Source organism: Monopterus albus, unplaced genomic scaffold (genome assembly GCF_001952655.1).
Source record: "Monopterus albus unplaced genomic scaffold, M_albus_1.0 scaffold21.1, whole genome shotgun sequence".
Lineage (NCBI taxonomy): Eukaryota > Metazoa > Chordata > Actinopteri > Synbranchiformes > Synbranchidae > Monopterus > Monopterus albus.
In genome coordinates, this window is record NW_018127901.1 from 1,474,952 (window position 1) to 1,491,789 (window position 16,838).

A 16,838-nucleotide genomic window follows, 5' to 3' on the forward strand; every position below is an offset into this window, starting at 1 on the left:
ATGTGCTCAAAGACACACACATTCTCAGGCATGTCAGAAGTCAGCAATACCAGAGGTCACCAGAGGTCACTAGGGATCACCAGAGGTTGCTTTTCTTCCTCTTAGGTTAATTGGTGCCAAAGAGTTGGGGTTAAACTGGAGCTGCACAACCTGCTGCCTCTCTCCTCTGTCATTATCTTACACAGCACACCAGCCACCTGGGAGTTCACCGGCCGGCCAGGTAGTGGGCTGGCATCATGGAGAAGAAAAAATGACTTGTTTACGGTGAAACAGTGAACCATGGAAAGAGGAAAATGAAGGAGGTGTGGATCTCCGTGTTGGCCCTGTAAATAATCAATCAGAGCTCTGAGAGCCGATGTTAAGTCACCAGAGGAAAACGGGGAGTGTGAGAGACTGCGGCGGCGCCTATGAACTCTAAATCTCTGTCACCGGGGGGTTTGAATGCCCACTGAATGGTGGTTGATTTATGTGCAGAGGAAATCTGTGACTCTTTGGTTTCCAAACAGGCAAATACGTTAACATTAAATCAACTCACGTTGAGAGACCAGAGGAATTTAACCGCCCACATGTCGGATTTCCACACATCAAAAACAAATATATGTACAATAAAAACCAATTAGGTGTCTGAGCTGAACGGCTAAACGCAACATCAAAAACAAAACATCAAAAAAAAACTGTGGAAAGCGGGACTGAAGCAGTCCAATACGCTCGGTAAAGGCAACTGTTTGCCTTGCTGTGCGGCCGCTCCCTGACCCTGCACGTGGCCCCGTTTTGCTGCCTGTTTAGATCCGAGGGCCTTGTGGCCCAGCGGCGGCACTTTGATGTTCTCGCTATGGTTCTGGAGAGTGGTCGTTCACATCTCACACAGCAGCAACAGATGACAAGTCATTAATCTCATATTCAGCCATCGAGACTTTCCTGCCAACAGGGCGAGACAGTCATGCTTCCTCCCACTGTAGCTTCCTTTTTTTCAGAGTTTCTAGAAATTGTTTCCTGAAATGAGGCAAAATGAGGCAGAGTTTGATCTTTTCATACATTGAATTCTATAGGTAGCAAAGGGTTACTATAGAGGATGCCCATGATTTCTCATATGGCACAGGGTCTCCCATCCTATCACAATGCAGTGAAGTCATTTTCAAAGCAACACTGGTGGACGTTTCAGTTTAGGCACGGGACAAACACAGCACACAACATATAACTGATTTAGATTTTGAGAAAGGATTAGCTCTGATCTATAAAGTCAGCTCTGAAAAAGTCCTGTGATATATTTAATTTTTAATGGTTTAATTTGCAACTAAAATCTGCAGAGATGCCTCACTGTGACGGCTTCATCAGAGCAGAATGATCAGACGTGACTAGGAGGTGGACCCTGGGATTGTAGAGATAGTACTGCATGTTCTCTTACAGTGATTAGTTGTTTTACCAAGTCAGGTCTGGAAGTGGAAGAATGGTTTAGTAATCCCCATCACCACGCTAAGGCTGAAAAAGATGCATGATACACTCATTTGCTGCTTTACTCGCTCTTATTACAACACTGTCAGTTGACTCTAGAAAAGCTGATCTGCTGTAGGAACAAGTGAAAAAACCACACAGGCTGATTTCTTGCTTTTTAAAGACTTCAGGTCTCAGCAAGAGACTAAATGACTTGTTAGGGAGATTTTTTTGCGGCGTACTCACTCACCGTGCCTTTCCTTTCATCCATCCAGTCTCAGCTGGTGTGCATGACTACAGGTGAAATCTCACATTACCCTCAGCAGACATTAAAATGTGGCTCAGAATGAATGAACTTCCAAATATCTTGCTTTTACTGGCACAAATTATCACCGGTAATGTGCAGAGCCTTGGGTTGTAATTGGAGTTTCTGTGCTGTGCTGCACAGAGGGGGAGTTGGTGGACTAAAACCTGTACAGCTGGCATTAATCCTGCAGCACCGCAGGAAGCAGTGCCCACCTCTCAGCTACTCACTGAGAACAGGTTTAATAAATACTCGGCCTCACACTGACGAGGTAAAGACGTGGGAATTAATGGGGGGCGACACTGACCAGAGAGCTCTTCCTTCAAGCTCAAAAACACAGCAGGGAAACATCCACCATAGTCACTGCAAACAACACACTCCAGGCACCACAGCTGTGATGTGTAGAGGGCCCAGGCAGCATATCTCAACAACAACCGGCCTGGCCAGGCTGATATGAAATGTGTGCGTATTCATGGTCTGCAGAAGATGAAGCACAACAATGCTGTTGAACCCTCTGGCTTTATCTTCTAATGCCGCCTTGACATTTGAATTATGATTTGATTCTCAATAAGCTACTGTACCTCGATAACCTAATAGGCCGATTTCTAAATGAGCATTCACAGTCCCCAGAAGATAAAGCTTAGCGATTCTGGTGAACCCTCTGACACGCCCTCAAGCTGACCTTCATGAAACTAGCTGTTGATATTAATTTTAAAGCTCTTTCCTTCAAAGCCACCGTCAGACAACTCTGGATGCTTCTGTTTAAAATTCAACAGTTTATCACCATCCAAACACCAGTTTTTGCCCCACATCCAGGATAAACAGAACCCGTATTGTATTATTGGGTGTAATGAACATTTGTTGACCGTTTTAGATTATGTCAAAAACTTATAAAGTAAGGCCATGTCTTGTTCTGTCTGGTCAACAGTCCCAAAGCCTTAAACTATCAGTTTGTTATTATATAAAACAGGACAAGGGGGACTTTGGGAGTGAGAACTTAGTCAGAACTGTACAATTAATTGTTTTGTTGGTGAACTAATAGTTTGTACAATGAACAGTGCAAGCACAAGGAGAGTTTCAACCTTCACACTTCCCACGTGGGAACTTTGACATGAAAAAACGATTTCACATGTAAGGTTCACAAGTGGAAAAGTCGATTTAATACTGGAAAAGGAAAGTCTTCATTTTCACACATGAAAACCAAAATGTGTAGGTTTTCATGTGACGCCTGTAAGAATGAACTGAACTGTCACATTCATGTGAAGTTTTTAATTTTATGGTATACTACTGACAACAGCAGGGTGGATACTCAACTTTGACCAGTCGACTTCTCGAAACACTTACAACTCAAATTTCTGTCAGCTCTGAATAAACTGGTGTTGGTGCACCAATGATTTTGTCCCCTGATTGACCCAAATTCAACCATGTAGAGTTGTAGAGGAGAGCGAAAACAATAAAAGGTTTTGTGTTTGTAATGTGGCACCGTCGGTGATGCTCAAGAGTCCAGGTTCCTGCAATGTGACGGTGAACGCCGCGGCGTCGTTTCTCTGTACAAGCACAGGTTTTCAGTCCATCAGTCCAACGTTACATGACGATCTGCAGACAGCACGACAGCCACGGATCCACACTTACAGCCACAGCAGCTTCCTCTATCAGTGTTTGTATTTACAGCTCTGTACACTACAAAAAGACCACAGCAAAAAATAAAACCGAAAATGTTCTCAACAACAACTCCGGAGATCGACAAACAGCTGTGTTTCTGCAAACGTCTGGATGCTGACAACAAGCTGTTTCTGACAAAAATGAGCCCTGTTGATTTGGCCCAAACATTTATTTCCTGGAGCCTTAAGAGTCGAAAGAGGAAAACCAAAAAGCAAAACAAATTCAAAAAAATCTGAATCCAAACAAACTTCAGGATAGATAGCATTACACAGTATACTTAGGTAGGATATACAAGAAGTTCTTTCCCTTCGCCCCCGTATTTTTTCTTTTCTGTTCCAACACAGCAACATAGGCTGAAGCAACGCACGAAAATTCAACGCAAATCCATGAATAGCTAAATAGGTTCCCATTAAATTATCACAACAATGTGGTGTAGTTTACATTCCTTCTTGCAGCAGCAGGAGCCACATGATTTCTTCAGTTGATTTTAGTTAATTCTATTTTACATTTGATTGGTTTCTAGACAGGGTGGTGGTGGTGGCAGTGGGCAAGGTGGGTGAGGGTCTAAAGCCTTGTATGGTGGATGCAGTTATAAAAAGAAAGAAGGGGAGTTGGGCGCTGCGGTGCAGCGAGCAATAGGCACAGGGTCGGCAGTGATCGGGTGGGGCAGGTGTTGGCGAGCAGCAAAAGGGGATGATTGGGAGTGTATCAAGGTGGGCGGGGTGGGGGGTTAAGGTGGAGAACTGCGCTCTCACAGGTAGATCTCCCTCTTGGAGGTCTGGCCGGTTGGGGTGGTGGCCGAGTGATACTCCACCGCCTGGCTCATCGGGATCTCCTCCATCCCACAGTCTTTACTGGATGAGTCTCCGCCCCCGGGGTAGGCACTGCTATAGGGTGTCATGAATCGCATGTTGGCCACTTTGGAGCTGCTGCCGCCACCGCCCGTCCCACGCTCCTCCGTCATCAGGGGCTTGGGGCTGCCATTGGCCATCAGCTGCTCCTGCCCATCCATCTCCTGGTAAGGCACAAAGGTGGAGAGCTTGGGGGCATTCTTGGACACCTTGCGGTTGGGGGAAGGCTGGCCGGGCATCCAGCAGGAGTCAGAGTGGCCAAACTCTGTGCACTCACGGGTGCAGTTACCAGTCATTGCCACGTCGGGAAGAGGCCTGAGGTCTGCAGAAGGAGAAACAGAAAGAGAAGGGATGAGTAACCTGGAAACAGCAGCGGATGAAAAGCCTGAAAATAGTGAGGTATCAGGGCTGCAGAGCTTTCTCAGTGAGAGAGGAAGGTCATATTAAGCCAACAGCCCCGACACAGGGTCACCTTGTAACACTGTTCTGGCCAACACTTTAGATAACAGCTGCCTATTTACAAATCCAACAGAGTAACATGATCATTTCATCAGAGTGCTGTTTGGATCAACCTGATGAAAGTAAGTAAAGATGAAGAGTTGATTCTTGATACCTCTTCCACATTAGACAGTTGTGGAACATTTATTTAGTCAGGGTAGGTCCACTGAGAGGCCAGTCGTCATTTTCATAAATGTCCTGACCACATCGACACCTGGAAGCTGCTCTGCACAGCCACAGTCTGACCTGCTGCCACTGAGCAGCTCCACTGCACTGATGAGGATGGGTATGGCATTGCTTTGGCACGTGACCGGTCTGGGGAGTGAACTGGCAACCTGGTCACAAACTCATATTAACCACTGCCACCAAAAACTGTTTAAATTGCTAATCATTGATAGGAATTTGAATGTGAAAATTGCTACTACACCACTTTGGACAGACTAATGCTACGCAATGTCTAGGGCTCTGTCTACACAGTGATTTGTTTAATCATATGCACATAGGCTTTATGCGGGCTGTATTTTAAAATTAATAAATAAATCCCAATGTACTTCTCTTAATAGCAAACTGTCCAGAACTTCGGGCATTATTCTGTAGTCCTTCTGTTCTCAGACAGAACAAGCTGCACTGCTTTGCTTTGAATTTTACCACACTGGGATTTGCCAGTTTGTCTTTTAATTGATCTGCCTTTTCCTTCTGTTTCTATATTTTATTGATTTTTGGATGCTTCTTTGTGCTTTGTGATATTGTCTAATGCAGCAGAACAGTTTCCTTTGAGATGATAATGTTAAGAGATGACTGTAAATAGACAAAAGACAGATAAAGACTTTCAATCACAAACATTAGTGTTTCTGTGTGAAAGGATCTCTGTGTTGTATTGCTTTTGTTCCCTAACAAGCAACAAACTGGAGAGGGTAAAGTCACAGTTCAGCTGTGCACAGGCTGGAAGGAGCGGGAGATGCTGATTGAAACTGTCATTATCCCTTTATCCACACACAGGGCATTCTCCATTTGAAGAAAATTAATTAAAGCTCAGTGTGTATTTTTAAAGTGGCTGATAGATCACAAAGTGCCAGGAACGTTGTTTAATTTGTTGCTGAAAGACAGAAACCACATATCAAACAGTGGGCGATGAGTGTGAAACAGGATCAGCTGATTTAAATGAAGAAAAAAAACAGCTCAGGTTCATTAAAACGTTAATTATGTTGCACAAACAGCCAATTAGGGCAAAAATAACAACACTGTCACTGCTTTTTTCTTTCACCTACGACAAATGACATGATGGAACATGACAGATGCAGAATATATTTCTTCTTCTCTGTTGTGAGGTTCCTAACCTCTAGCTTTCTCTTTAATTTCCCTTTGTCTCATGTTGGCTTTTAATCATTCCAGCATTTATCCTGGGCCTCTGAGACAGGTAGACAGACAGACAGAAACTGACAGACAGACGGATGCAGCGCTGAGTTCACATAAAAAAAAAAAAAATAAATAAATTTAAAAATTGCAGCTTTGAATGGAAAAAGGTCAGATATGGAAGCAGAAATATCAATGCGTATGCAGAAAGTAACCTTTCTTCTGTGCGTGACATTAGATCATTCTTTGATACTGGAGGCTGGAGGCTCGCGGGGGGGGGGGGGCTGGCGGTCCTCCAGGGGAATTGGGGTCGCTTATTTCCCAAAATGGCCTCTGCTTCATGCATAATTGAAATTCATTGCCTCCTTTTTGCAAAAGCAGCTACAGTCGGCTTTTCTGTCTGTTTGCGGGTTGATGTGTTCACTCTAATCCCAGGGAATGCTGAGTAGTGATCATGGTTCGTCGTTTTTTCCTCCCTCTGCCCACATTCTCACGGCCGCCTCTGCCACGGATTTCAGTTTTTAAGCACTTCCCATGCAAAAGCAAGGTGCTTGCAGAAATGTTAAGTCATGTGCGAGTGGCTGCTGAGTTCAGAGGAGCTGTTTAATAAGTGCTTTACCTCTGAACGTCGTGTCAGCATGAGCCTTATAGAGCACGCCTGCCCTCGGAGCTGTGTGGCTGAACAAACTCCAAACTTGACTCACTGCAACAGAAAAAGGACTCAGCGGCCACATTCAGTGGGACCACAGCCTGTAGGGCAGCTGCATTTGATTTCTACAGGACTGGCCACCAACTGTTAGCTTCACCTGAACTTTGTTACTAATCAAACAGTACTGCCACTACTACAGTTGTGTAGCAGTTCACCTGACAGTTAGTACTGTACATCCACCATTTTGTGTCTTTTCTCCTCTTTGTTGGGATCAGTTTAGTATGAGCTGTGGATCCACTTTTCTTGATACTCTACTGTATTAATTTTTGTAACACCTCTCGTCTAACTTGTTCCTTTTAACTCTCAAATACTGGGTTTAATGCTTTGAATTTGTTTGCTTTCAACCTTTTTTCTTTGCATTTATTGGACAGATGTTCCGCTTACCGAATAGCTTGGCACCAATGTGAATTCCTTTAAAATGCACCATTCCTTTCCTTTGTTAAAATGGACTTTATTCCACTAGGAATCACAATAAAAAGCTCTGTATGACTTATTGTAAACAGTCTGAGTAAACTAAGCAGAAAGGGTGTCAGTCAATTACTCTGTGCAAGAAGGTTTGACAGGATCTGGTCAGATTTTAGTGAAATTTGCTGCCAGTGTTAATGGCCTCCAGCCAAGCCTGGATTACTAACTGGGCAAAATGAGCAGCAGTCAGAGGACCCTTTGGAATTCAGGGGCATGAGGAGATCCAGGCCTCCTGTGCTACAGCTGGCTTGTGCTAGTTTGATTAAAAATAGTTTGTGGACATGGAGCACTAAAGATCAACTGACACAAGTGGGGAAGGGCTTTAAGTTAGGTCCTGCTGTACTGCCTGATGTTGAGGCCTGGTTTTGAAGAGGTTCTTGTGCCAAAATAAACAATTAAGACCTTTTGGTTTTTCAGTTCTGCTCCCCTATTATCAGAATAAGAGCTTCCTTCCAGAGTCCAGCATAATAAAACTATTCACATTGTTGAGTCATTTTTGCCCCAGAGCCACCAGCAACCATGTGCTGAGTGACTCTCAGGCCTTTCCCCATCAGGTCTTTGCCAAACCAAAGTTGGAATAAGAATCTCTCTTGCAAAAACCTCAGTCAGAATAAACTGGCTTATTCTGAAAGAAATGTAATTTGAAAAGGCTTTGGCTTTGAGTTCAGTTACAGGTGTTCCTCCTGAAAGACTCCCTCCTCTGTCAGTTTGTGTTTGTCACATACACAAACTCTGACACTTGTCAGAGCAGAGCGTCTTTCTCAGGGGAGCCAGGTGATGTTTACAAGTACAAGAGCAGATAAACAGGAAGCTTCCCTTCTGTTCAATCACTCCAGTTGTGGTATAATGTGATCCAACTGTTGCTTCAATGCAACCTGTCTGTTTCACACCTCAACTGAAATGAAGGCTTTCAAGTCACATCATATGTTGTGTCACATCCACCCACTACGATGGTACAAAGATGAGAAATCATAATTAAAACATATAGCTGAAAGAGAATTTGTGTATAAGTGAACTATGTAAGTACTCTACCACTATAACGAATCATTAATAATAAAGCATGACCCCGTGTTCAGTGATCTGCACCTCTAATCGCAGAATTTAGCACTGTGCTGATGGGGGTCATGCTCATCCTAATTAAGCACAAGAACTAATTGGTGAGCTTGACTGGAGGAAGAGTTTGGGTGGTTAGGGTGGGCTGTGGCTAAGAAGTAAGATCAGTGGCGGTTTCATCCACTGGTGCTGCCGACTCAGCCCCCCCCAGATTTTCATCCACAGCCCGACCCTCATTAGCGACGAAGCACAAACATCATCTTCAGACTGACATACAGCTGTGATTCAGACTGTTTGCTCTAATTTGTCATCACTGTTAGTTTCACTATTCTACCACTGTTGTCCTCTGTAATCTTTTCTGTTTAAGCTATATTTTTATAGCAGTTATTTCTTCAGACCGAGGGATGACAGGGCTGGTCTGTACATCACCACTTTGTTCCTGAGGGCGATGCTCAACAATATCTGATCAAGTGGCCAAGAACTGATCATGGCTGTTGCTCAACAATATCTGACCAAGTGGCCAAGAACTGATCATGGCTGTCAGAGTCTAATACTCCTGATTTTTGTGACCTCCTCATCTTTGTTCTGTTGCCACCATTAAGTCAAAATTACAGCTCATTCACACAACTGTAAAACTGTAATGGTCAGCTTTCCATTGACCTTTATTCTAGCACCACCCTCAGGATAAACTTCAGACTTTAATATTTCTTTGAAAATGCAACAATAGCACCTATCGTGTATCCAAAGGTGTTCGGTACTTCTTCATTCGAAAAAGTAGCAGGAGTATTACTGATGGCTGGTGGCCCAAAATGATACCCTGCACATCCATCACTTTGGAACTTTTTGTTTTGCTCAGCTGCATTGTGTTTCTGTTACCTTGTTTTATGATGTTTTCCCCTGCAGTCTGGCTTCATGGTATCTCTGTTTCTAACACACTCCAGACCTCCTTTGTCTTTCAGTCTTTGTTGCTGTAATGTGATGAAACATCTGTTTCACTAATCATGATCAGCAGCACTGCCGCCAACCCCCTCAAAAGTACCTGAACCCACCTTTAGTATCACCACCTGAGCACTGCCCAAGTGTCGTTCTAGCATTTCATCCGCAGAGCAGGTGGAGAACAATGCAAACAAATGCAGGACCCCTGACAATTCAGGGCCAAGTACCCACTGGAATTACATCTACAGTGGCCAATTCAATCACAGTATACCACCACTGCCAACCTTCATGTGCCAAGGTGAAGAGTAAGGTTGTGGATGTTCAGGGTGGACTTGTCACAGACCTGCCATTCAGTTTGGAGTTTCTATGAAAAGCAACCAGTCTTTAGCTAATGTAGACCAGGTGTTTTGTTTTCCTAACCCGAGTCACATCTTAACTTTATTTGCCATAACCACGACCTTTCCCTAGACATAACCCTGCTGTATCTCCTATGTGCACATACTGTGGAAAACATTTGACTTGTCATCTCGGGTTTTGAAACATCGTCCGTTCCTGCCTGGGTGTAGGGTTGGACAATGACTAAACACAGTGATTTATTGCAGTGAAAGGTTCTTTGAATGGCTAAATCATGATGACCGCTTGCTAACTCATGTGAAAACTATCAGGGCTTTACACTGTTGCTGTTGTACACCACAGAGTTACATGGTGGAGGTGGCAGCAGTGTTGGTCTGTGACTTCAGCCTTCTCATCAAGTACTTAAGGGAAGTTTGAAAAGTTCTGGCGGAACCCCTGGAGGAGGAAGCGCTATCTCTCTTCCTCTCCATCCTGGACCCTCGACGAGGCTCTGCAGCAGTGCTGTCAGAGGGCCGTAACACTAAATTCACAGTTGCCTCTATTAGTCAAGGCTATTTAAAATGGAGTAGCCCTCCTGAGTTTTTCCCCCTGTAGCCCTTATCTGCACTCCTGAGTTCCAGTTAACCCAGGGGACCCTCGCTTGCCCTAACAGCCTCTCTCTCTGCATAATACACTCCGCTACCTTGGTCACCATTTTCCGGTCAAACTAATTAGATTTCAGAGTCCCCACTTGGGAAGATGTCAGTGGTATGAAATGGAAATAATTTCCAGATGAGTATCTGACATTTTACGCTGTCAACTAGAGTAAAGAGCCAGGGTGGAGTGGCTCTTTCTTTCCCTTTCTCCCTCATCCTCTTCTTCTTCCTGTTCTTTTCCATTCCATCACTTTAGTCACAGAAATATGCTAAATTCTTGTGCTTCGGCTCTGTACTGGTTGATAAATGAAAGCCAATGTACACAAAAGAGAGGTTCTTTATTTCTGCTTCTGCTTGAAGTGTTAATGTGTTTAATTACTTTGAAGATGGGTTTGTGTGTTCGCATTGCAGTCAAAGCTGCAGCAGGAAAACCTTCAATTAATGCCTTTTCTCTGTTGATGACAATGTCTCCAATTTATCTTACAGGAACAATAGAGTAGTGAGAGGAGGTGCAGCGGCTCTGAATGCTCAAAGACGTCCAGGAGGAGGCGAACGACGTGCTGCTGCTTCCCCCGCTGCAGTCAGTAGTGATGCCAACAGCCCACGCATACACCAGGATACCTTGGTTGTTACACGTTAGTCACATAGATTCATTCCCATGAGGCTGCACACACAATGTTGAGATCAGACAGGGAGAGGCATGGTCTTCAGTGTGTTTGGATGGTCATAACGTTAGGTAATTGTGATGTCCCCAGTTTTTGTCATGACTTGACTGAGAAACATGTCAGAGTGGACATTGAACCTTGGCCAGCGACAGCTTAACAAGAAAGCTTAACAGAAACAGGCTTCCAGGATCAGGATTCTCAACCACTCTGCTGCTCATAATCACAGTGTAGAGGTTGTCAAAATCTGCTCGGCCTTGTCAGACATCCTACATATAGAATCGGCTGAAGCAGGATGAATTCTTGCACCAGTCATTTTGTTTCAGATTCCCCACATCTGTTACATTGAGCAGATGCTACACTGCTCTACTCACCTTGTCTCTCCCTCTCTCTTTTTAGCATGCATTTATTTTTCTAGTAACCTACGGTTTGATCACTCCTGCCATTTATTTTGGATATTCTTTTTCTTTATTCTTTGCTTTTTCTTAGGCTTTTCACTATCTTTAGGATCTATGAAGAGTTCCTATTCCAGTCCTCCAGGTCGAGCTCGGATGGCAGCAGATTATGAAAATGACAGAAACGATTCTTATAACTGTTTTCAGTTTGGCCTCTTTCTGGTTAAGATTCAGTTAAGCTCAGGCCTAAAACCTACTCCACCAGGTTTAGGACAGGACCTGAGCTGTGTCTCAGATCACTCATTCATTGCTCCCTATGGTATGGACATTCAGTCCTTTACAGGTAAAGAAATGAACAATAGTAATTTTTGCATGTAATGCCCTCCTAGCAGAAAGGTCTTAATTGTTCATTTTGACACAAGAACCTCTTCAAAACCAGGCCTCAACATAAGGCAGTACAGCAGGACCTAAATTAAAGCCCTTCCCCACTTGTGTCAGTTGATCTTTCTTGGAATAGTTTAGCTCCACAGTGTTATTTTGAGGGCACTGCACAGTGAACACATTTACTCAAGGATTAAAATAAAATGGTGGACGATAAATCTTGTGGACTAAGGAGTAATCTTGGACACAACTGTATTCTTTTCCTGAGACATCTTGTGGCAACGCCATGTTATATCTTCTTTTATTTCTCAGAAAACAGTCGTGTGTACGGCCACGTTGTCAGGAAATCATCATGTCTGAACAAACAGCCTGCTGTCTCACTTTAACACCTCTCATTGTTTTCCAGGTAATCACTGCCATCACGGATCGATTCGCTGAATGGCGTCAGGACACGCTGCTGCCCTAAACTGTCAGCATCTGTCACATTTTATCCACTGCCATACCCTGACTGCTTGATTTGTTTGTATGACGCCTACATGTGCTGCAGGCTTCCACTGACATTTAATGTTCTACCCGATGATCACTCTGAAACTTACATTTCAAGGGCTGATCAACCTTTCCATCAGAGTGTTTAACATTTGAAATATTTACTGTACATGTAGTTTATATTTTGCCTGAAATAACTACAGTTCACTTCTTTGTCTTTGTGTGTGTGTGTGTGTGTGTGCTGTAACCATAAAGACACACAAAGCACAGCAGTGATGCTGTAAACATGAATCTGTATTCATGGTCACACACTACCTCAGTACATTTCTCAGTTCAGTAGCTTGTGTACACACACAGATGAAACACACACAGTCCTGTCTTGTGCAGACTTTCCATCAGAGGTTCAGTGTGTTCCTCTTGCTGACGGTGTGCGCTGCACTCTGTGTTCCTATAAAGATTTTACAATCATCAATTTAATGAGCTTTTCGAACACAATTTCCCAAACTTACTTTAAATTGCAACAATATCAGTAACAGCAGCACAGTCCATTCACACAGAGAAAATGACAACTAAAAACATTTTTCAAAAGCAGCAGAGGGTTGGTTTTATAATTTCCTACAAATGAACTGACTTCGATGTGCCGCCACAGGCAGGGCCGAACTGACATTTGACCAATATTTTGAAGACTATTGCTGACATTTTTATATTTGGTTTAGTGACAGCCACCAATTTAAGATTTATTTTGTTTGTTGAATGGATGAAAGTTCATGTTCAAATCCACCTCAATGTGTAAGTGAAGTAAGAAAGTGCCCACACAGTTTTTATGTGCTTATTCATTTAGAAAGCAGTTCTCTGGATATAAGGCACATGCTCAAAACCCATTTCTCTGGGGCCAAGTTAATGGCTAATTATTTTTGATTGCTAAGCCAAAACACTCCTGAATAAGTAAACAAAACTGCAATGAATGTTGTCAAAAACTGAAAATACAAATATGAAATACTGTTAGAGAAACATTTCGATATTTTGTTCAGCTAAATGCGATATCAGTCTCATGCCATTGTGTTTGGGTGGAGTCAGCACCTGGTTAGCTTAGCACAAAGACTGGAAACATGGGAAACAGATCACACCTGAAATCGGGCAAAACATCAGCCAGAAAATATTTATGGCTGTAAAGCCCTGAATGCTACTGCTCATACAAAGACCACCCACGTAATAAACGAGGGTGAAAGCCGCTCAGCCACAGGTCGGGAATCAGCGCTGTGCCAGTACACGTCAGTTCAGCCACGTCCGCAAAATGGCGGAACCTTTGACGGACTGCTGTTTCCTGCGGTAAACCGTACTCATTCATTTCCTGTTTTCTGTATTTGCACTGCGTTGTGCTTGCTTCCAGATTGTTTAGGAATTAAACTCACTATTTTCTAGGTTCATCTGAATTTGAGTGACAACATATGCTTGCACCACTTAAAGCACTTGTTTTGCAGAAGTTCTTGCTAACTACCAAATTTAACTTGCTACTTTAGGTCGGCTAGTTTAGAAGCTAGCTAAGCTAGTAGCTTAATCGAGAGCAATGGCTTCCCCCTCTTCCTCTCCTCCTTTCTCTTGCTCGGAGTGTCGCATGTTCAGTTATTGCTCTGCCTCCTTTAGCGATAATGGTACTTGTAATAAATGTCAGATGCTAGCAGCATTGGAGGCGAGGCTCACAGACTTAGAAGCGCACTACATGATAGCAATTCCACAAACATGTTCAGTTCCATATTTCTTCAACCATATTAAAGTTCATTTGCTTAAACTTGTACTTTGTTCTACACTGCACAGGCACCAGGTTCTTATGGGTGGCATGTATTCCAATTAAAACTGCTGCAGCTCTGCTCATTTACATTTTCAGTGTAACATGTCGCTAAATTGAAAAATTGTAGAGCAGCAGTATTTCACACATCTGAGGATAAGTTACAACAGTTTAGTAAATATCCTCAATAGTCTCTTAAGAAACTGTGGAAGTAATGATCTAACTTAATTCATTAACTTCATTTCCTGGTTCAGCACATCAACTAATTCTGTATGTAGGAGATGTCTGGTGGTTTCTCTTTGGTAAGCAAATAATGCTGCTATAGTCCTAGACTGCTGGGGGTCGCCCCATGATGCTCTGAGCTCCTCTCCTCTCCATCCTTCTATATGCCACCATTACACATCACTAACTTTGTGTCTCCTCTCTCCTGTAGTGTGCTCTCTCTCTCCCTGTACCTTTCTGCAGGTTGCCCTGGCCCTGGAGCTCTACATCTCTGACGAGCAGTCACCAGCCACATCGACCTGATCAGTGTTTGATTGTTGTGTCTTGTTGCTTTTCTTCTTTTGTCTCTCCTCTATCCACTCACCCCAACCGGTCGAGGCAGAAGGCCGCCCACCAAGAGCCGGGGTCTGTCGGAGGTTTCTTCCGTTAAAGGGAGTTTTTCCTCCCCACTGTCGCCAAGTGCTTGCTCAAGGGGAATTTGTTGGGTTTTCCCTATGTAATAATATTGATAACAGTAAGGTCTAGACCTTAGTTTGTAAAGTGTCCTGAGATGACTTTTGTTGTGACTTGGTGCTATACAAATAAAATTTGATTTGATTTGATTTTTCTTCTTTTAGAAAAAACAAATAAGAGGTTTGATGAACTGTTTTTGTACATACGCCTATATTTCCATCTGTTCAGTGCTTCTGTGACGTGACCATGCGGGTTCACAGATACAACCAGTGAGTTTCTGCCTGTCACAGGTGACGTCAGTGCCTCAGGTCACAAACAGGACAGTGAGATCTCCTTTTATCTCTCTCAACCCTTATTGCCCTAAATGATCTACCCATTTTTTATTATCAGAAGTATTTTATGAGCTCTGCCCTTTACAGGAAAACTGTCCCCTGTAAACTGTCGTGTCTCATTGAAGCTGTAACCAGCGTTTTGATGCACAGAGACACAAAATCCATAAAACTGGTTTACCTAGCTGGTATTTTTCTTATTTCCTTTGCTCCTTTTGTTACATCCTTCTTTTCTTTGTTGCCTCTTCCTCCATCAGTGTCCCCCCGACCCCCCAACCCCTAGCCTGGCTCTGTGTGGAAACCTTGCCGGCTCTAATTAAACTTTGGGCAGATTAGAACTTTGCCTTGTCAGTCTTTATTCACGCTTAAACAAGTTATTACTTTTTGAGAAATTAAATTAGCCGGCAATTAATTAATCGACACAGAGCTGGGAAAGAGGACGAAGGGGAGGAGGGATGAAGGGAGGTGGGGGATGAAAGTGGAAAAAAATAAGGCAGGAAAAAAGGAAGGGGGTGAAAGAGAAGCTGGGTTTGGCAGAAAATGAAGGAAAAGGAGGCATAGATTTATCTCAAAGCCAGAAGGAGAGAAAAAAATGGATATTAGATATTTAAATGTCACCCGCTCTTTGACTAATTAGCAGCAGAAAGCAACAAAGATGGAAATCATTTGTTTTTTGTTTCAAATATCAACATTTGATGCTCTCAGATGCCAAACTGCCCCCCTTCTCCCTCCGCCCGCCTCATGCAGAGACGTTAGACAACCACTCCTCCCCCTTTCTCATTTTCCAAATCCAAAATTAATTCACCCTCTGACTCATTCTGAAGCAGAAGAAAAAACTAAATAGGCTGAAAAATGAGAAATGCTGCTTTGTCTCTGCTTTTTACTTTTCACTCTGATGGGTTTTCTTTTCGTTCTCCTGTTTATTTAACAGAAGCTGTGGTGTCTCTTCCTCTGTGGCTCTGCTCCTGCCAGTGACATCGATGTATTGACTGACATGCTTAAAATTAAACCTGGCCTCCCCTCTGCTTTCTGGGAGGTATAAATCCATTTCTTGCTTTAGGCCCAACCGAACGACAGAGGAGCTGAGGTGAGGAGGTGGCAGTCGATGTGACAGTGTCCACCGTGAGCTCAGGCCCGACATCCTCATGGCGTGATGGACGAATGAAAGTGTGAGAAAAAGAGAAGGAGCGTAAACGGCGACTTTTGGCAGACAACTGGTCGGCCATGTTGGAGGGAGCTCTGCTGCTGTGGAGGGTGTGCGCACTGTGCAAAGGTCTCCTAACACTCTCTCCTCATTTCCTTTTCACCTTCCAGGTTTACCTTTCCTTTCTATGGATATAAACTCAAACCTCAATCTTTGGCAGTATATCTAGTCTCCTTGGGACACTCAAACATAAAGTCAGGAGGTCAGGGGTCGACCTGGATAAGCCCCGACATGGCCAGAGCTACCACAGGACCTCCCAGTCAAATAAAGGGCTTTTTTCTCTGTTTCATTTTCAGTGATTGGGAATGTAATTTGTCTTCTGTAGATGTTTCTAATATATTATAGTCAATTAAAAATTGCAATATTAGTGAAGGTGAGGATGAACTTTGATGTTTTGTTTGTTGTTAAGCAAATATGCACAGCAAGATATTGAATAAAATAAGTCAGGATTTACCTCTATACTTGTTTCTTGACCTCCCTTCCCACAGACTCTGATTTGACATCTTCTAACAGTGCATTTGATTTAGTTTTTATCCAAAATCTCTACCCACATGTACTCACATCTTGCCTTCCGTTGGTGCAGATGCACTTTATGTTTTAACTACCTTTCCCAGATGATCAATAAGCAGCTGCAGCATCTGCACAGAGTCTGAGCTCATCAGTGTGGCC

General features: G+C 43.4%; 1 protein-coding gene across 3 annotated transcripts in view; it reads right to left on the bottom strand.

Annotated features, from left to right (window-relative positions):
* Positions 1–2,542: 2,542 nt before the first annotated feature.
* The window catches only part of LOC109956732 (protocadherin-1-like), a 187,833-nt gene continuing 173,537 nt past the window's right edge, over positions 2,543–16,838 (bottom strand). For 2 of the 3 annotated variants that reach the window (XM_020594073.1, XM_020594074.1), the window contains one exon: positions 2,543–4,570. In XM_020594073.1, the coding sequence (XP_020449729.1) occupies positions 4,149–4,570 (422 nt within the window). In that variant the 3' untranslated portion in view covers positions 2,543–4,148. The remainder of the gene's footprint in view (positions 4,571–16,838) is intronic. The other variant, XM_020594077.1, reaches the window with a different exon arrangement.